Consider the following 21,970-nt stretch of genomic DNA (forward strand, 5'->3'; position numbering starts at 1 on the left):
TTTTATTGTGAGCTATAATCAATCAATATCAATATATATAAAAACAAATTATTTGCCTGTCCCCTTCCAAAAATGAAACGTGAAGTCGGGTCATCACTTACAAACTCTCTCACACAGGCCCTCTCGCAACTCGCTAATTGATTTAATTATGTAAATTTTATATAGGATAAAATATATGTGGAATATTGATACACAATAGAATATATTCTATGGTGAAATGGATTCATTTGGTTTCACAGTTGAATTTTTACTCCACTTCATTCTAGTCTAATAAGAATAAAAATATATATTATATAATATATGATGAATTTATTATTAAAAATTTGATTATAGTAATCGTTAGGAAAAATAGATGTAATAAATTATTATTAAATTAGAGAAAAAATTTAAAATATATATATACATATATGAATATAAAAGTAGATAGAGCAATTTATTATTAAAAATTAATTCTAATGATGGTGATTAGAAAAAAAAATGTGAATGAAAATTTATAATTAAATAGAAATAATGATTACGTTGTTGAATTAAGGAAAAAATAGAATGGAATGGAGTGAAATAGAATATTGTTTCAAAACCAAACGCCATATATTTTCCTATAAAAGGCAATATATATATTGATTTGCAACTAAAAATTATATGTCCACACAACGCGCTAATCTTCTACTAGTTTTATATTTATTTTATTTTAAAAAACTATTGTTACTTTATTTATTATACTCCATCTGATTTATAACGAAATCATCTTTTTTCAAAAGAAGAAATAATAATCTGCAGATTTTGGTTTGACATTAATAAAAGTCATCTTCAGTCAATTTAATGAGTTAAATGACCACTTTTCGTCTTCTAATAATTACCACTTTTCGAAGAAGGAAAATAAGAAACATAACGAAGTATCGTTGCGAATCAATCAATAGAATTAGACGTAATTTTTTCAAGAGTTATTCACATCTGAACTCTCGTGCAGCAGTTGAAGAGTCTACGGCGATGTTGGCGGCTGTTCCGGTGCCGGCCGAGCTAAGGTCCCAGGACATGACAATGAGATCTCTAGCATGTCGTAAATTAGTCATTTTTCTTACGTGGTAGCAATCGCGTGTTTGAACTTTTCAAGAAAAGCGAGTCCAAAGCATCTTCCGTAATGGGAAGGCACTTCTACAGTGAAAGTTGGTCTTTGATCATCAATTTTCCATTTAGAACGAAGAAATTCTAAACTCAAAGGGCATTCCATACTCCTTTATTTTGTCTCCTCTAATTTTTATTAGGCCTTTACTTTATACATTTCCTATAACAAATATATAATTACCCTTCACTTTAATTGTTTTGGTAGGATATGACTTTAAGCCTGAAAGAGAAAACAATTAAAAAAAGACGAGAATAAGAATAGAATGAGACGATTCCAGCGATGCCTTTGGAGAGTAATAAATCAGAATTAGGAGGATAACTAGCTTATGAATTCCAATCACTTCTATCAAACCTCGATTCACATGTCAATCTGCACATCCATTTCCTTTTCGGTATTGTTAAATTGTTCATTTCTGAATCAGGAATTGAAAATCGTATTTCCAACAAATGGCGGAGGACAAAATGTATTCATAAGCACAGTCCGAAATGATCACGAAGAGGACTTTGAATTGATTTATTGTGATATACAAATGACCGAACAAGAGTTGTGTTACAGCTTCGTATTATACTAACAACAATATGCATTGTGGAAGTAAAAGGTATACAGACAGATGGATGAGAAACTATAATATTTTTTTCAAGGTAAAATATAAACATGTCGTTACCTTGAATATAACACAAAAATATCGATGCCATATATTATATAACGTTTAGAAAAATTTCCAATCCATTATCAGTTCTTTTTTGAGCTTTGACACTTCATCTTCTGGCAAGATCATCGTGACTTTCCTTCCATCCCTTTCCTTTTGTTTCCCCGTCCCCCGCCATGGAAGGATCAGTATCACCCCTTCATCACCAACTCCATTTATGGTATAGTTTGCATATATTGGCTTTTGACCCATCAACTCCAACCCATATATATCTGCCTCCTCCAAATTCACAAATGTCAAGTTCGCCCCGTACAGTATATAATCCGACATCCTGCCATCCCGATTTATAATTTCTTCAATGTCGCGATTCTCCTTCGCCTCTCGCTCTGCCATCCAAGTAGCCAGTTCCGATACATCGACGTCAAAGACTGAGACGTCTGCCTCGACCGTGCCCACAACCATGCGATTCTCAAGAAGACACCGATGAATTTCATCGTGACAGTTACTTGTACAGATAGTTGCTCTTTTTAGTCTGCCCTCACCTCGAATCTTTGACAGGGATTTCCAGATCACGGCTGCCATAAGATGGAATCTAGAGCACGCCTTTCCATGCGATGTAACAAGGAGATCGAGCTGGTCTCCCGTGATATGAAGAGAGTTTGTTCTCATTTTACGATCACTAGTAGTTATCCAACGGTCTCCGACCGGTTCGACCTGTCTGAGGGATGAAGCCTTCCCGTGTCCTTTACCGGGAGAACCGGCTGGTTTTCCAGGGCTTGGCACGTGCAAAGACTTGGGGGGCACGTGACCAGCCATGATGTGGCCCCACATGCTGATGAAGGATGAGGCCGAGAATGCATCCCCAAGGACATGGGCCCAGCTCAGGCCCACTGAGATCCCTCCACATTTAAACCGAGTGAACTGTAAAGAAAATTTCAACCAAAAAAAGAAAAAGGTTAAGGGGAAAAAAAAAAATAGAAAGATTGAAATCACCACAGCAGTCTTTCTAATGATATTGTAATCATAATCTCAGACAATTTCCGAAATCATTTGTTTTTGCTGTCACGGCTCATGCCTTGCGAGAGTTTTTATCGTAAATACGATACCTGAAGTCTCATTTTAGTTGGATAATCCAACGAAGAGGATGCCTACACCCTATAGTATACTATATTATTTTTTATGCCTCGTGATGACCCACAAATGTTGCAAAATTGATTAAATGAAAAAAAAAAAGAAGAAGAAAATTCCATAATATTCTCCTGCTTAATTAATCAGGTGAGTATTAATGAGATGATATTGATTTACTGTCCATACAAGTTCACAAAGGCTGCAGGTGCATGAAACATGTTTTGATATCATATAAAATATTTATCGAGCCTATAAATAATTATATCCATTTCTAAACCTAAAAGTTCGGATCAATATCCAATTTTTTTTATAAACTTTTGAATTTCTATTCAATATTTCAATATGGAGAAAATAACTCCCAACAGTCTTCTTTTTTTCCTTTTGTGGGTTGATCGTGATTTGATTTAATTGGCGGTGTCATAAATGCATGGCATTGGAAAAGTTTTCTGCGGAGCTGCTACTAACCATCAAATCATGCGCTCATTTAAAGCCATCCATAAAATAATTATATCGATTAAGATTTAAGAGGAATAAAAAATAATTACTGAATATAGAAAAAGAAAATTGTAACACTTTTTTTTTTCTAAGATCATGTTGTGGCGTTATTTAGATCCAAGAAAAAGATCAATAATTTTTACACGTAGTCTTCACGCAGCTTCGTGGTGTGAAATATTTAAGCACGTGAAAACGAATGATGTGACCACATTTAAATCGAAATGGAACTTTTCGGACTCGTGCTTTGAATTCTTTCATAACAAAGCACATGATGTTCCAATTAATTAATATGCATACTGCTATAACTGGTAAATTGTTGTTGAAAGTTAGTATATACATTATTAACATTAACATATAATACTACATGCATTTTTTTTCTCTTATCAAATTGTGACAAGTGGTCTAATTGCTAGCTAAACATGTTGGCCTGCCCATTTATTGATACGCATGCGACGGTCAATGACGAAACATACAGCTACCCAATATAATCGAGGAACGTATACACAGGTACACATATAGGTTGCACGACCATTTTCAGGAATCGAATTAATGATTCCGTTATATACGTCACTCATTATATAACTCAAATGTCAATGAGAAAATATTGGAATATTGTAGAAGGCGAAAAATAAATAAGGCGTATTGCCCGTACTTGCAGTATGCTCTCGATTTATTAGAACGTTAATCAAGTTAAATGTTGCAGCGAGGAAGCTAGAGATGTATATATCGACATAGTTTAAAAGCCTTTGGACCACTCCCAAGGCCTTTACAGGCTTTACTACCCTTTTCCGGTGAGTGGTGAGGGACAAGTAACTTTGCGCCCACACCTCAATAGTCATGTGATTGTGCATGGCCTCTAATTCGTATATATACACACGTAAATCTCTTAGAAAATATATATAACATTAGAAGTATATGCATTCGAAATAAAATACCAAATTGATGGATATGACTTTATTTGAAAATATTTTATGTACTAAATATTAAAATTATATCTCTATTATATATATATATACTCGCAAATATTTTTACTCGAAATATATACACATATATTAGCTAAGGGTACGCCCATGATATGAATGTTTTTTAGAGAGACATGCATGTGTTTTGTCACTGCAAAAAAGAGCTCTATTAAAAAGCAAATAATGAGATTCAATTACAAATGTAATTTTTAGTTTGAAATAAATAATATATGTGTATCACGTTATTAATATTTTAACAATTAATTTTTACCTAAAATGGTTCATGGTTTGTCCGTTTTGTCAAATCTATCCTATGTTTTTTTTTTGTCAAATCTATCACATGGTTTACTTTTTGCATCAAATCTATCCCGGCGTTATCTTTTTCGTTAACATCTAACGGCCGTGCTGACGTGGCACGTGGAGAGATAGTGGGCCACACTTGCCACGTAGGCGTCACATCAGCACAGCCGTTAGATGTCGACGGAAAAGATAACGCCGAGATAGATTTGATGCAAAAAGTAAACCATGGGATAGATTTGACCAAAAAAAAACATATGATAGATTTGATAAAACGGACAAACCATGGATCATTTTAGGTAAATACCCTTTTAACAAATATACGTATATCACACTACAACTATTAGCGACAAATAAGTTTCATTTACCTCTGAAAGAAGAACTTTTATATCCATGCCAACAGAGACTTAGAAAATTTCTCACTAAATTAATAATTCTTAAAAGAAAAAGATTCATCGCTACCATATCTAATCTTATTTGCAACTAATATTTTGTTTTAGAAGCAAAATACTGTCCTCTGATCCTCATTTGTCAACACAATAAATTTTATCCACAAAGCAACTAAAATATCTAACTAGTAAGTTTAGGGGGAAATATTCATTTTTTCTTCTAAAAATAGTATTTAGAAGCACATAACATGAGGTAAATTAATTTTTCAATTCTCAAATTGCTATTCTCAAATTAAATTTTTTTATAATAAATTAAATTTTTATTTTTTAGTAAAATTTAAATTTATAAATCCATAAAATTCACGGATTCAGTTGTTTGTTTTAAGAGAAAATTTATTTAGAGAAGAATTAAACCAAACAGATAAAATCTCTAAAGTTTGATAGATTCTTATTAAATATGCGTAAAAAATTATTCGATATAAATTAAAAGATACTCAAATTACTCTATACATATGTAAGAATATGCTTTTATTTATTTATAGATAAAAATTACGTTGTGCATATATCAAATTTAAATGGTAAATTGATAAATTTTTTATGTACTTTGCATCATCCATTATTATGAATAGGAGATATTTAATGCATTGATTTTTTTGGATAATTGAATAGTCTTTAAATTACCACCCCGAGGGGAAAAACGAACTTAAATATTGATACACGTATATCTATAAGGTTTAATTTACTGTTATATGTACATATTGACTATTATATTAATTTCAAATAATTATAAAAATAAAAATTTCAAATATAGAAAGAGATTTGACATTATGCATTATGAAATATAAATCAAGTGAAATTCAATTAAAAAATGTATTTGTCATAAAATGGTGATGCAAAAGTCAAACAATCGTGCTAGAGGTCAGAGGTTTGAATCGATTTAGGGCATTACATATATACGAGAGGGATAAGAGCCATATATAATTGATATAATTTGCTTTTGGAAAAATTATATAGTGGGCATTACAACTGTCTTAAATAATAAAATCAGCAGCAAAATTTGTTGTTATATATTTGTATCTTCATTGAAGGCATATTTAATCAATAATAATAGTACTAAATTTTTTGATGGATTTTAAAATTGTGAGAGACATTACTCTGGTAATTTCAGGAGATTGAGCATAAAAGGTTAATTTTCCTCCCAACAAGTACGTTTTTCAGAACTCAAACTTGCATTCTCTAACTTACGAGAGTTGGAACTGTATGATACTCACCCATCACTTTGTTGATAAAAATAGAATTAGTTAGTGGAGGTAAACGGGACAATATATTCGTTTTCCTCTTATATTTTTAAAAAATTTAAATATTTAATCGGATTTTTCTTTGTACGCGTGTTTACGCACTTATAAGAGCTTTGCTTATGCATGGACATTAGATGCGATTATAGAAGTTCGCTGCATGGAACCGATAAAAATGAAAGGTAGATTTGCCCCGAAAACGGGAATTCGAAGAGCGGTGGATAAGGTATGAGAGTATTTACTCGGTTTCGACATTAATTTGTTACCTGGACGAAGACCAGGGGAGTGAATCCCAGATCATGGCCCAGGACATGATCATAGATCAAAACCTTGTCATCAATCTCAGCATGGTCCTCCATCTCCAGCCATTCGTTGATGGTCTTCTCGGACCTCGCCTCCACGATCCTCACCCCGCTGTCATTGCACTTCACGAACGGCCTCCCCCCACCGTCTCCCGATTCTCCCCCATCCGCCCTCCTGATCCGGCCTGCGACTGGGTAGTACAGCTCGAGGCATCGGAACATGGGCTCCTTGAGGCCGTCAATCCCGACCTGGACGTCGCGGAAGAAGTAGACCCCACGGAGGTAGTGGAGCTTCAGAGCGAGGTCCATGCCGGTGAGCTTGTGGGCTCGGTTGTCCCCGGTTATCTTCGCGGGGACTACAGAGGATAGCCTAAGGCCTTGGATAAGCTGTGAGCTTGGTTGCTGGGTGGTTTGGGGCATTTCCGCAACCATGGCGCTCTTTGTGAGAGTAAGAGGAATGGAGACCGAGGAGACTCCTATTAGAGTTGTTGTTGGACTAGGATTTCGAAGTTCTATTTAAAAGCGTCCACCGAAATTAAAAATTATATTTAAATTCGATTTCTTCTTCCTTCTTTTTTTTTTTTTTTTGTCTTTCTTTCCCTTTCAATCGAAATCATGAGGTATTTCCGACTTATAAGTACTTATACTAGGCGAATTATACCGTTCAATTATTGATGATTTGATCTATTACTAAAGTAGAAGAAAAACTGTGCACATTCATTACGTAGTCCAATGAAGGCTGCAAGCCTGCAACAAATATTTGGGTCATGGGTCGTCCTTGTCATGGGGTCGGCTTAAAGCAATTCATGTTTTTAATCATACAAAGAAGACATGGTAATTTGTTCGGAGTGTGGCGCATATAGGATAAACCGATGCATGTCATGGTATCTTGAGTCATCGTTTTACAATTCAAATATCGACATATGAATCAGAATGACCTGACAATCAATACGTGAAATATCCAACCGAACTGATTGTTTGGTTTGGTTCGATATAATTTGATTGTAGTGGTATCCGAGATCTATCAATAAGATGCATGAAAACTTGTAAATTGTACTAGTTCAAAGATCAGAGTTGGATATTGCTGCTACTCTTACATTTTACTCGATTTACTTGAGTTTTGAATAAATTATTTTAAATATTTTTAAGTAAATACATATATGCATCATATATCATAAAATTTACCTCTCATGGAATCAAGGAAGGTGACAAAATATTAATTGAATTTTTGAAAGGAAATTCATTTATTTTTTCATGACCAATTGGGGAAAAAGGTTATTTCACTTTCCTATTAAATCAGGACAGTCCTAGAAGTGGACCGACCTGCCCTTTACTCGTGTACATTGTTTATAATACGAGCCCCCTGTAAATAAATAATTATAAATACTCGGCCAGCTTAGGAGGGGTTGGATGTGGAGGATTTGTAGGAGTATATCAAAAGAACTTATTACTTAACGGTTGGAATTGTATATATATATATTTGCCATACTAACGATATAGATTTGTATATATATATTTTCATTCATTGTTTATAATATTTTGGTACCGGTTTGGCTTTACGCCAGTCTCTCTCGTTAGCAAAAAACTTCGCCCTTACACATTTATTTCTTTATTGATTTCCGGTCCAAATTAGTCCAAACTTTATGTGTCCAAATCGTACAATTATTTAAAGTTTATGTGTTGTTGGCACCTACAATCTTGTTGGGTTATTTCGTCAAAACTGCTTTTAAGTGCTTAGTAGATCCACGACTCGGAAAATCGACCCTTGGGTACAGTCGTTACTGATATTTATTGGCCAGTTTTTTAGTAAGACGTAAGGGGAAATATGAAAACACGGCACTGGAATGGCGTAAATATATATTACGATTTCGTGAAATCATGACCTTACACTTCCATTTCTCTGTATCGAGCATGAGCAACTTTTACGTGAAACATCGTCGGTGCTATCCATTAGCATAGTTAATTCAAGGTGGAGAACTGCAAGGAAGAAAAGAGGGTAAACAAGACATTTATGCTGAGTTTGAAAAGTTAGACTGATTTTAGAATCATAATTTTGATTTTAACTCAACACACTACACAACAAAAATACACGTTTTTCAAGTCAAATTTATAATACTATCTCATTTGTGTTTTTCCACAATCAAAATCAAAATCATGATTTTAAAATCACACTAACAAATCAAACGCAGTCTTAGGAATGGATATCTAATCTAATCCATTGATCATGACATGAATCTTATCCAACAAAATCCCGGTTTGCAAGTCCATACTGATGCCATTTAATGATCTTGGATTCATATGATTGACTATGATTTCCCACACTGACTTCCTCTTCCCACCATTAAATATTTTCGTTTCGCGACCGTTACCACCTAGTCGTGTTTTCTTCTTTTTTTATGTGTTTTTCCAAGACTTGCCATCAGTGTTATCAGAACCGGACCGGACATCGAACCGGTCGAGGCATGGGGTCATGGGTTCATGGGTTCAACCGGGGGTTCGATGGATCGGACCGCTTGTTTATTTTTAAAATAAATAAATATATATTATTTTAAGAAAATAATAGAAAATACAAAAAATAAAAATAAAAATGGTAATATATATTAGATAATAATTAATATGTGTCCAAAAAATATAAAGATAAGTCATAGTTTACCATCACAAGTTGATACATCAAACCAAACAAGGACTAACTAATTAGTCAATATCATCAACATGTAATTGATCCTGAGTTAAGTCAACTTTCTTCAATACCATTAATTTATGAGTAAAATTAGAGAAGCTCCATCTTAATTTTTTTCTTGTTGGAATGGAACGGACGAATAATTAATCAAGGAGAGGAGCAATTATATATATATATATATATATATATATATATATGAGATATATGCATATGTTAATTCATCAAGGCTTTCATTTTTTGGATATCGAAAAGATTTGTGAAGTAAAATTAATGGAGCACTGACATGCAAGCTATATTGGACTTTTGGCTCCGAACATGCAAGCAAAGGTAGTCGACATGAAAACTGGTTCCTTCTCGCCTCCAGGGGTTAGTAGAGAGCTTTTATAGCGTGGACCAGCAATTATGAAAGGTAAATCTTGTTGAGTTTCTTCAATTATATTGCATGCTTCTATTTCAGGTTGTCTGTGAAGAAACAAGATCATAAGTTGCTGTGTGTTTTAGGCTACTTAAATAAGGCTGAAGCGACCGAGTTGACAATTGATAAAGATGGCTGGTTACATACTGGAGACATTGTGTATTTCAATCATTATGGGTTCATACATATACTCATCAAGTACAGGGGCTTTCAGGTATGGACAAGCTTCACATAGCGTACTTATCAGATAAATTTGGAACAATGAAAACTTAACTACAGTGCTGTTTTGCGTGGAAGGTTGCTTCTACTGGATTAATGGAGCACTGACGTTTAAATTGGGCAGCCCGAGAGTTTAAGTTCAATCCATGTCAGTGTAAATTAGCTATCTAACAAGACAGATAGAGGCCCCCTCCTCCCCTCTTCTCAACTACACAGAAACAACTCTCAGACAGGAAGGCATCTATGGAATTGGAAATGGAAGCCACAGCTCATCCCTACCCAACTTATCCACACCATAAAGAAAGAGTGACACAGAGAGAAATCAACCAACCAAAACCAATGCCTCAATTTGTCACCGCAACCACAAGCAAAGGAGAAGAGGGAGGGGAAGATCGAACCAAAATGGGTCGATTGACTCGACTATGCGGCTTGATGAGTTGATGAAGCCGAATCGGAAGAGCGACCGGTCGCAAAGTGGCTGAGCTGTCCGGATGAAGATCGAATGAGGATGAAGAAGAGCAGCAGAACAGAAGGAAGAGTCGACTCTGTGTCGATGAAGAAGATTCTGCTGAAGCCGATGAAGAAGACTAGCAAAAGGAGAAGTTAGGGTTTCCAATTTTTCCCAAATTTCAAGTCTGTGTGTGTGTCGTCGTTGTCTGACTGAAGTGAAGATTGAAGAATTTCTGATTTCTTCAATTCTCGGGTCGGGCTCAAAGAGTTCGGATCGGATTTCACTTTAAATTTCTGAACCCATGAACCGGCCGGTTCGAATGGGTTCGATGGAGTCATGTAAAAACCGACCGGTTTTTTGGAGTCACCAGTTTTTTTAGGCATTTTCGATTTTTTAACGAACCGGACCGGCCATATGTCCAGTTTCCGGTCCGACCGGTCGAACCGGCCGGGCCGGTCCGGTTCTGATAACAATGCTTGCCATCTCCTTTAATTACTACGGCCTCGCGGCATCCAAAATGTCTCTCTCTCAAAGTCTTACACTCATATCTTACGGATAAAACACTTTCACATACACGATGAAAAAACAAGAATAAATTCAAACGATGAACTTATCAAATCACTCTTGCCTTGTCCTTTCTCTCAAGTAAATGGAGCGAATGGTACATGCTCTCGTTGCTTGATCGGTTTGACTCGAGTGATGGCTAGAACAATCTAAATCACGGGCTTATATCAATGCAAACAGGGGCGGAGTCAGAATTTTCATCGAGAGGGACAAAAATATTACTTATGTAAATATTTTTTTTTTCAGGGGATAAAATACTAATTTTACATAAAAAAATACATATTTTTAAAATAAAATTTTAAAAAATTCAAAGTTTGGGGGACAATTGCCCCCTTAACTATACGTTGACTCCCCCCTGAATGCAAACTCTTTAGATGATCAAATTTGATCATTTTGTTTTTTTACTTGGAGGGAAAAAAAGAAAAACATAATTTCACTTATTCAGCGACAGATAACCTAACCCGAGGAAAATTTATCAAATGTGACAACACGCCAACGTTTTAATCGAATTCAAGTTCCAGATCTAACCTCGTACATGCATGCACATAGATATATATATATATATATATATATATATAAATAGAAGATTGTACAACCGAGAGATGTCCAGTGAAATTCCGATTGTTGGTCGGATATCTTTCTCAGATCACTGGGCTTGTTCAATGCCTGCTGGAAGGTCCCATCACCGCGATGCATGTCTGGATTGGAAATTGCCATTACTTCCATTATCGAAGCCCATCACCATTAACTACTTACATAAATAATGTATATTAAATTTTGAGTTGTCATTCACCGAAAAAAAAAAAAAGTTGTCAGGTCATGATGATGGAACCTAAAAATTTATTGGTTTCACGTCAAGGGCTCGCTCGAACTTCATAATTTTCAAATCGAAGATTAACTCCACGGCAAATGTTTATTGATTGCCCACTTCTATCCATCTTAGGAGCTCGTCATCCGTCATTATAAGAAGGCGAAGTTCATGGTTCGGGTGTACATAAATACACACATTCAGAAAGATCTACTCGTACATGATTGAAATTATAATGCATAGTCGATGCCCGGAAGGGATATTATTAGTCTCGGATAATAGGCATGCATCACATTGTGGTTTAACCAAAAAAAAAAGAAAAAAAGAAAAACTATATATATATATATATATATAAAATCCATGTGGGCCTCATGGAAACTTCTCGACTTAAATGGGCCGTTTGCTTCTCCTTATGGGCTTGGGACCCCATCTAGCTGGAAAGTAATAAACCCCAAGCGCCCCTTTTTATCATTCTCGTCACGGGGTCCAACGAAGAATTAATTGATCACATTCGGCGATCAATCTGTACCCGCTAAGTCACTCGGTGAGGACCACCAGCACAGTGGGCTAATGATTAAGTATCAAGCGTTCCACTTGAACATTACGATTTCGAATCTCACTGAGTACGTAGAGCTTGCCTCTATGTGGGTGTATTATGAAATGGCGGTAGCCGGCCCATAATGCTTGATCCAGTGAGACTTGGACTTAATTCACTAGTGTGTTGGTGGGGCTGCGGTGATCAAGTTGGGCTAAAGTCTCAGCGAGTTATGGCGAAAAGATCATTCCGTGGCGGTTGGGTTCCTTTAGTTAGGGCAGTTACAACAGGCTAATAACCCCACTTACTCTTTTATTCAGCAAAAACAAAAAATCACTCGGTGAGGACGGGCGCACTCCGCATCAGTTTTGTCTAGCTCACATTCAATTTACAAAATTTATTTGATGCGACCAGTCAAGCTTCTTATTTGCGGATAAGTTCATTATATTATGAAAAGCACCTTATTCCAATAACATTAATTGCATTCCAACGAACCAAATGCTGACTTCCGATCATCTAGCTTAGGAGAGGGGAAAGAAAAAGAGAAAACATTCAATTTGGTCCTCGAAAAATTAGTTTGCTAACCATTTGATCTCTCAATGAATTTTGCCAACACTTTGGTCCTCGACATATTAGTTGGCCAACAATTTGGTCCTCAAAGATCAAATGGCCAACAATTTGACCATCGAAAAATCGTTCTGCCAAACATTTTAGTCCCGACGTTAACTGACCGTCAACACTGTGACGATAATCTGACATAAGAAGCTAATAAGACACATCCTTAACTAACGACAATTGAAAATTTGATTTTTTAATCCTAAACCCGATATGACATCGTTTTGGTTGATTTACCCTTCATCTTATACATCGAAATTGAGAATCTCAACTAATTTGGAATCAACCGAGGTGGTCCAACTTGCACGAAACATGTGATGGAGTTGTTAATTTTGCCACTCATTCACCGTGTCTTTATACTTTGCTGAGCTATTTTCGAAGTTAGGATTGAAAAGGGAAAGGGGAATGGCGGGATTTACAGAGTTAAGGGAGTGAAAATGTGAACTTCTTTCAGTATGGTGAGGGATAGAACGATATTGTTCAGTTTCAACGCGGTTGTGGATTTTTTAGGGGAAAGAGGAACAAATGACCAAAACGATGTCATATAGGATTTTTGTTCGGCAAAACAGCCTTTCGAGACCAAATTATAGACCAAATGATATTTTAGGACTAAATTATTGGCAAAATTCATTGAGTGATCAAATTGTTGACAAATTGATTTTTGGATGATCAAATTGAATGTTTTCTCAAAGAAAAAACAACAAAATGTAAAAAGAAGATGTAATATAATGACACATATCTTTGATCGATAATTAAAAAATTTCGTATACCTTTATTAGTTATTAAAATTTTTATTTTATTATATTAAATTTATGAATCTTTATTGTAATTGGTAAAAAAAAAAAGCAAAAAGTTATGGGAAAAATAAAAAATTACTCAGACTTTGATTAGCTGAGGGAGAAAATACAGTCACCTAAGCAAAAAGAAGATCGAAAGTAAATAACAGGAAAAGGACAGCGTCGATGAAGGGAGCCGCGGAGAAGCCGAGCGTGCGAATCACGGCCAGAGACAGGGAGCAGCGAGTGGGGTCCACTCGCCCACTTTCTTCCATACACCTGCAGTGATTTCGACCTTCCGATCTCGCCCCCGTCAGTCGCATTCTCTTCTCCGCCCAAAAAACCTCTCATTTATGGCGCTCTCTCTCTCTCTCCCTCTCTCTTTCTTATTCGAATTTGGTCCGACTAGTTAAGGGTCTGTTTATTTTCGCAACAAAATTTAACTCAATTCAACTCAACTTCACTTATCTTCAATTCAACATCACAATTATTACTTTTTTTTTTTTAAATATTTTTAACAATTTAATTCAATTTTTAATATTAAATTCTCTCAACTATTCATTACTTTTTCACAATTCAACAACACAATTATTACTTAATCATTATTTTCTCTCAATTATTTATTACTTTTTCACACTTTTCTCATAATTCAACAATACAATTATTACAAACAAATTAAAAACAAAACTCAACTCAACTCTCAATCCAAATACACTCTAAATAGCCACGAGAATACTTTATAAGTTTACGGGGGCAAGTCAATTCTATTATAGGCCGTGCAGATTACATGATTTTCGGGATGATTTAAACTTAAGATTTTCTCAAAGAAGCACCTCCTTTAAATAGTCTATACGAGTTAACTCACTTCTTTTTTATTAATGAATCAATTATTTATCCATTACAATTCATTCGTCATTTTCTTTCTCATTATTAATGAGATTTATGGTCAAATATAATAAAATAAAATTTTAATAATAAAGTGACACGAGTATATCACGAGTATCTAACTTGGAGCATCCTTTGGAAGCTCAATCGCCTTCAACTATTTTAATTCGACTCGAATCGATTTATTAATAGTTAAAACTCTCACAATTAATAATTTTATTTTTCATTCACGAATTTTTTACTTAAAATTTTGAAATAAACGTCAAACTGTTAGAATCAATTCTCGTTATTATACACTCATTTGATTCGTTCATTAATTTATAACTATTAATTAGTTCATTTTGCAATTTTTTTTTTAATTTTCACGAACAAACGGCATCTCACTCTCTCTCTCTTTCTCTCTCTCTCACGCTCATCAATGGAGACCTTCTCGGCTTCGTAAATCCTCTCTCTCTCTCTCTCTTTCTCACACACACAGAGACTTACTTTTCTGCTCTACCCTCCCAGTTTTCTTTTTCACCTCCATTATTACGAAGAAGGCTTTGTCTCACACCGCAGCAGTAGTCCCCTCTCCTCTTCCACTTCGCCTTCTCTGCGGCATTCTCAGGTCACATGGCTTCTTCGCTCTCAGGTTCGTAAACTCTCTCTCTCTCTCTCTCTCCCTCTCCACTTCCCTCCACCTGTCGCTTTCATCTTCTTCGTTTCGACAATGCCGGAATGATTGAGGTTCCTCTGGTCTCGACAATGTGGGTACGAGCGTGAGCACATTTGTTCGGATGGGCCGCTGTTTCCCATTTCTGGGAGATTTGGTGTTGAGTTTTGGGTGATCGGACGCTGGCTTGCTGCTCATGTGAAAGAGTTTAGCTTTCTGATGATAATGGCCATAAATATATGATCATCGTTGTTTATGTCGTCCCACATTGCCCTCGCATGTCTGAAAATTGAATAACTGAACTGGTAGATGAAGTGCTTTGGAGTTAGCTAGTGAGTATTTCTTAGATATTGGTACTCTGCCATGGGGATGAGAAAGAGCCGATGGAGTTGCAGCGCGGACTTTCTCCCCTTGTCATTGTGAGGAATGATCATCTAAGATCTTCTTGGTTCCAAGAGGACTGATATTTTGTTGAATTTCGAATAGTTGTGTGCTTCCTATCCGTTGAAGAATGACAAAACAAATAAAATGAAGCTGATAGGTAGCTTGATACCGTATTTATTACCTGGTAGCAGGATGGGGCTCGTGAACTGATTCCTGTGAAACAAGCGGGTATTGGATACGTCTGAGACAATGAGATTGATGAGCCCACAATGCTGGTTTTGTTCCGTGTTGTATTGCTCATCTAGAGATGTGGAAGTTTTAAGGTTGTAGATAAAGAACGAAAGCATGGTACTCTATTTTCTTTTGTGACTTTTGGGACCCATAATGTACTTCGCTGGGTACTAAAATATGGCCCCAGGAGTGGTCTGCATGAACTTCTTGCAGGGCTGTGCGGTGGTGATCAAGGATTGAAAAGTTTGGATGCTCATATTAGATGTGGGTTTAGACTGGAAATTTGTTCAATCTCTCTTGCCTGCTTAATTTTGGGAGTTAATATGAGGAGTTAGCTTAAAAATTTTCTTTTAAAATTTCGGTGCCGGTTGAGTGCTTCCTGCCATGATGAACATATATGGTAGTTAATGTGCAAAACAGTTAATACAGGTTAGGTGCTTAAGGGATAGTCAATGACACATGGCACTACGAATATCTTGGTGCTTGTATAGCTAGATTTTTCTATCTCAGGTTGTTGGTTTGGAAGAGTCCATGATAATAGAGAGGAAATTATCTGGGTGGTGATATGCTGAAGAGAAATGCTGTAGTTTAACTACATATGCTCCTGTAAGACAAAATATGCACACTAAATACTTTTTTCTTTTTGTGCAGGTTTTGTGCTTGACCCTGCAAAGTGTAGTCAGTTGAGCATGAAAGAAAAAAGAGATCTTGTTCATCAAATTGCCCAGCAGTCCAATTCCAAGGATGCCTCAGAGATCCTCAGCTCATTTACTCGGAGGGAGCTTCTTGAAATCATATGTGCCGAAATGGGAAAGGAGAGAAAGTACACTGGATTCACAAAGTTCCAAATGATTGAGCATCTAATGAAATTGGTCTCTCTAAAATCAAATGGGAGCAATACTGATATTCCCATTGCTCCCACTATCTCCCCTGGAAACCCAAAACCAGGAGCCAAAAGGCAGAGGAACGAGGATAATCCTGTCCCTAAGGTCTGTGGCAATGTTGCTTGCAAGGCCACCTTAAGCCAAGAGGACACATTTTGCAGGAGATGTTCCTGCTGCATATGCCGAAATTATGATGACAATAAGGATCCGAGTCTGTGGTTGACTTGTGGGTCTGAACCGCCTGATGAAGTCAACTCCTGTGGAATATCTTGCCATCTCAAATGTGCTCTCAGTCACGCGCGGTCTGGCATCGCAAAAAGTGCTGGTAGAAAATTGGACGGAGGCTTGTATTGCGTATCTTGTGGCAAAGTCAATGGCTTGATGGGGTACTAAAGTTCTTTACTTTGAATTCTCTGACATTACAATTGGCTTGGTGCTTACAAGAATAGCTGGTACCATTGTGCTTGGGTAACTATATTCTCTTATGAATAATCTTTTTTAAAATAGGGAATCTTCGTGCTGTAAACAAGGGATTAGCTTTGATATAATAACAGGGGTGGAGGGGTATGTTGTGGGAGGAAATCTAGTTATTCGCCCATATCCTTATTATTGCTTTTTTTTTTTGATTCTTGCTTAATGTTGTTAGTTGGAAAATAAAATTATATAGATGTAATAATCCCTAGCATAGCAACCTAATACCATAGGTCCACGCAAAGTATGCATGAATATTTGAACATCCAATGTTGATTTGTTCTTTATTCTTTTCTTGAAAATGTTGAAATTCTTGTTGATTGAGCCTATAATTACTGGAAGCAAGGAGTTCTGATGAAACAGGCGAAACTTTGCAGGCTGTGGAGAAAACAGGTGTTGGTTGCGAAAGAAGCCAGAAGAGTTGATGAGCTGTGTCTTCGTATCTCCCTTGCTGAAAAGATTCTCAAAGGAACCGAAAGATTTAAGGACTTACAAAAGACTGTGAAAGCTGCATCTAAACTACTAAAGGATGAAATCGGGCCAGTTGAATTGGCAGGCACGAGGATGGTCCGAGGTCTTGTCAATCGGCTCTCCTGTGGGGCTGAGGTGCAGAAGTTATGTTCTTCTGCTTTGGAATCTTTTGACTCTACATTTTCTGGGCCACCTCAGGCTGATACTGTTGAAAAGGAGCCACCAAGTATGTCTCTTTCATTCCAGAATCTGACAGCTCTGAGAACAGAAGTATCCCATTAAGTTTACTTGTAGAGCTGCTAGCCTTTTGCTTATGCATACTTTTGCAGGGTTACTAAACTCATTTTAAAGTTGCTAAAATGGAGAAACAAAAGTTTGTTTCTGCATGGTTAATGTTTTACAGCCGTCCATATACGCACTTTGTCTGGAACTGCTTAAAAGGCTCAGAATTTAGTGGCAGTACTATTAGCACGGCCTTCATAATGTCATATAGAAAGGCTGACTGTGACCTACATGAACAAATCCTAGAAATGGTTCCTTTGGTTTCTAACAGTCTATTTGTTGGCTGTCGTCTGAACACTCTTTCTGGAAGGTGCTTTGCATGTAAGCATGAGCACATGTTGCATGATGGAGCTGTGAATCTGAATCAGGAGAGATGAAGTTCAAGGGTACAAGTAAAAGAGAGAGGGAATAGGAAAATTCAATTAAATTCTGAACTGTTAGGGGGGGGCGCTTTCAGCCCTTAATCTATGTGCCTTTAATTCAAAATCTCTCTCTCTCTCTCTTTTTTTTTTTTTTTTTTTTTTTCTGTGTTTCTTCTTTAATCACACGTCCCTTGGTTGTTTTAGCTTGCAGGATCCACTTTGAAGAACTGTCTTCAACCTCAGTTGTTATTGTGCTCGAATATGAAGAATCCCTATTTAGGAACTTCTTGGGCTGCAGGCTCTGGCATCGTGAATATGCTGCCAAGGACTACTCGGAGACCCCCACTTTCATAGTTCTAAGGCCTGAGAAAAGATTCAAGATCACAGGTCTTCTCCCTTTGACTGAGTACTTCTGCAAAGTCTTGATATTTAGCAACTCCTCTGTATTAGGTGTTTGGGAAGCCAAATGGGCAACTCTCGTATCACCGAAATTCACCTCTTTTAAGAGCTTAGCTGAAAACCGGCCGAACCATATTCATTGCCACATGGAATCTTCCAATTCCAGCGAAATCAAATTCGCCCCCAAACAGCTCTATTCACCAGCTCAAAATAATATTTGCCCAATATCATTCTTCCCAACAACTCCAAACAAGCCCAATGAAGAAAAGCACGAGATCCCTGGCTTTGGGTGTAGGAGGCGGACCCAAGAGACTGAATATGACTTCTCTGTTCGGGCAGTCAAGTGGTTGGAGCAGAGAGGGGACATTGATGCGGACTTCAGGGTGAAGTTTCTCACTTGGTTCAGCCTCAAGGCGACGAAGCAGGAGAGGAAGGTTGTCAGCGTTTTTGTTGACACTCTGATTGATGACCCGGAGAGCTTGGCAGGGCAACTCATCCACTCATTCACGGACGAGATATGCTCTTATCGGGATCGGGTCTCTCGGCATGGAGAAAACTTCCGGTGATCCTTTCTTGCCGCGTGACATAGGTGGAGGCATGAAAGGCCAACGGTCTATAATCTCACTTGGAAATTTTAGAATCTGACAAGTTTACTCTCTTGTCGTCATGACAAATGATCATTCAGAAACATTCTTCCTTCAACATAGGATATGCTGATGTTCCGGCATTAGGCAATGGCTGGCTAATCTATTTGAATTCAAAGAAATTTGATTTTTGTGGCGTGCCATCGCACGAGTAGGAAACTCAAGTCTCTCTCTTTCAACTTCATGGATTGCCTTCTTTACTTGCGACCGATTTGGAGACTACTGAGTCGAGGTCGAACTCTTCTGGTCACGTGTTGGATTGAAGTTTTATCATCAAACCAGCACAAATGAAGTTCCGACAATATATTCAGGAATCAACAACAAATCTTTGCAGAACTGTAAATTTTTTTTTTTGAATTGACTTTTACGGGACAGTTGGGATACGTAAACTTAACAACTATGGCGGATCAACACGGTAAAAACTCGTCTAATTGCTTACACATTACACTGAGGTTTGCGGCCATCGGATGGGATTACACTTTTGGTTGGAGGAAAAAATTACATGAGCCGAAAATTTATACTATTCATACAAGCCGACTAATTCTACTGGTCAGAACCTAACCAGTTTTAGGAATCGAAACAGATATGGCATCATCCTCATGTCTCTAGTGATGTCTCTGCCTCGTTGGACGCTTCCTTAAAGGTGGCAGCAAGAAACTCTGCAAGGTTCAGTCCGTCACTGACTTTGTTTGGGAACTCGGTGACTCTCGGTTTCTTTTGACGAACGTCACGAACCGATTGGGGCATCCAGGAACCGGTCGAATGAGCACCTACTGGAGTCCACACGACAGCAACCATGTCCTTCCAGGGGTCTTCAATCATCGACTCATGGAAGAACTGCTCCGGGCCCATTGGCCTGCCCGACCCAGAACCACTACCCCGAAACCCTAGCCCTCTTCCACCACCCCTACTTCCATACCCAGACGATTGGCCCCTACCTCTACCAAAACTGGGCCCTGTGGCTCTGGGGCTATTACCATGCCAATGAGGGCTACTGTGCCTTGGAGTAAAAGTAGTACCCGACTGCCGGAAGCTAGGGTTCGGTGAGTAACCACTATTTGGCGCATTATTGTATGGGTGATGAAAACTAGGGGAGTTCCAACCTCGAGGAGGATTTCCTTCATGCATCAGAGAAGGTAAGGAGGTCGCCCTCGGGCTCTGATATGGAGCAAAATTGGGCTGCGGAGCATGTGGCTGGTACATCTCGTGGTTGGGTGAATAGCTTGCCTGCCACTGATAGGCTTGAGGAGATGGGCTTGTTTCAAAGTTCCTTGCCCCTGCACATCACAACCTTATTACCGAAATAAAATGAAAAAAAGGCTCGAGAAAAGGCAACTTCTCAAGAAAACATCAGAAATGAAACGCAAGATAGACCAAGGAAACATAGTGCTCAACAAGTACCAAAATGTGTTATCTATTCGAAAGAGCCACAAGAAGCTCACAACAGAAAATGATATTGTTGAAAATCACGTAAGAAAGTACCTGAAAATGATGGTAAATGGGCAGTTGAATGGGGGAAATGATTTGGAGTCATATAATTGTGCTGAGTCTGACTCCCGGGATTATTCCTCCTCCTGTTTGCAGAGAAAGCTGACATTGGATCCGTGTAGTAATCAAACCTCGGAGCAGCGCGCGACTCCTCTTGCACCGAAGGAGGCCCGGGCATTTCGATCAAGGGATTAGCGAGGGAACTGGGTCCAGGAAGAGCTTCAGGATTATCCAAAGATTGCGCTCGAGCAGCATCCATGCGCATCACTTTCAATCTCTCCTTTCTCTTCTCTGACTCCTCCATCTTACTAAATCAGCAGTATCGAGCACAAATCAGGAAGACTGCAAAGTCACTTCAGGAAATATCAAAATCTCAACGCCATGAATTTAATTGCCTCAAAATAACAAATGTCTGAAGAGGAAAATCGATCCATCGGATGAGAGTAATTAGAAAAAAGAATACAACAATCTTAGAAAGTGTTCTTAAAAGCGTTCCAAGAAACTTGTTTCGAAACCCGACTTTTCAGAAGAAAAATAAATCCTACTTCACCATCTACAATCACCGGTAGCACCTCTGCACACTGTTTGCCGACTGCAGTCTACATACCAATGGCAGTCACTGCCAATCGCGCAGCCCGAAACCGACTTTGAGTTATGAGTACAATTCCTAATAGCCCCTAGGGTTCTCATCAACCACCTCCACACCATCAAGAAACATGACTCCTCACTCTAAACAGAAGAGTAATCATTTACTTCAAATTTCACTCACGATCGCCCTCCCCGCAACCGGAACACCTCTTCCAGAACTAAGTAACCCTCCCTTTTCGCTTTCCAAGCAACCCACGAGTGAAATTCAATAGAAATTCCATGCGACAAACAAGCGGGAAAGTTCAAATCGTGAGGATTCATAGGGGTTTCTGAATGAACGGACAGAGGACTGACGGCGGTGATCGAGAGAGACAACATTACCTATCTCGGCAGAGGTACAGAGGCGACGGGAGCGGCAGTGTGTGCGCGAGAGAGAGAGAGAGAGAGAGGGAGAGCTGCCGGAGGCTCAAGGAGGAGACCCGGGCGCACAAATTGGGAAACCAACCTGTTTTTGTGTTATCATATT

At 37.8% G+C, this 21,970-nt stretch overlaps 3 protein-coding genes across 6 annotated transcripts; 1 reads left to right on the plus strand and 2 right to left on the minus strand.

Annotated features, from left to right (window-relative positions):
- Positions 1–1,609: 1,609 nt before the first annotated feature.
- LOC116204520 (protein ECERIFERUM 2) lies at positions 1,610–7,146 on the minus strand. Its single transcript, XM_031536650.1, has 2 exons — positions 6,605–7,146; positions 1,610–2,693 (listed from the first exon to the last, which is right to left on the minus strand). The coding sequence occupies exons 1-2, from the start codon at positions 7,070–7,072 to the stop codon at positions 1,833–1,835; spliced, it is 1,329 nt and encodes a 442-aa protein (XP_031392510.1). The 5' UTR covers positions 7,073–7,146; the 3' UTR covers positions 1,610–1,832.
- Positions 7,147–15,007: 7,861 nt separating this feature from the next.
- Positions 15,008–19,579, plus strand: LOC116204522 (VIN3-like protein 2). Its single transcript, XM_031536652.1, has 4 exons — positions 15,008–15,219; positions 16,507–17,125; positions 17,588–17,907; positions 18,530–19,579. Exons 1-4 carry the CDS (start codon positions 15,201–15,203, stop codon positions 19,288–19,290), a joined length of 1,719 nt encoding a protein of 572 aa, XP_031392512.1. The 5' UTR covers positions 15,008–15,200; the 3' UTR covers positions 19,291–19,579.
- Positions 19,580–19,695: 116 nt separating this feature from the next.
- LOC116204523 (protein SICKLE) lies at positions 19,696–21,955 on the minus strand. 4 transcript variants are annotated; one of them, XM_031536655.1, is made up of 3 exons: positions 21,826–21,955; positions 20,851–21,164; positions 19,696–20,645 (listed from the first exon to the last, which is right to left on the minus strand). In XM_031536655.1, exons 2-3 carry the CDS (start codon positions 21,158–21,160, stop codon positions 19,966–19,968), a joined length of 990 nt encoding a protein of 329 aa, XP_031392515.1. In that variant the 5' UTR covers positions 21,161–21,164; positions 21,826–21,955; the 3' UTR covers positions 19,696–19,965. The 4 variants fall into 4 exon arrangements, with proteins under 4 accessions (XP_031392515.1, XP_031392516.1, XP_031392513.1 ...); XM_031536656.1 differs by having other exon boundaries at positions 20,851–21,160; positions 21,826–21,953; XM_031536653.1 differs by having other exon boundaries at positions 20,851–21,198; positions 21,826–21,950.
- Positions 21,956–21,970: the final 15 nt, after the last annotated feature.

This window comes from Punica granatum, chromosome 4, assembly GCF_007655135.1.
Source record: "Punica granatum isolate Tunisia-2019 chromosome 4, ASM765513v2, whole genome shotgun sequence".
NCBI lineage: Eukaryota > Viridiplantae > Streptophyta > Magnoliopsida > Myrtales > Lythraceae > Punica > Punica granatum.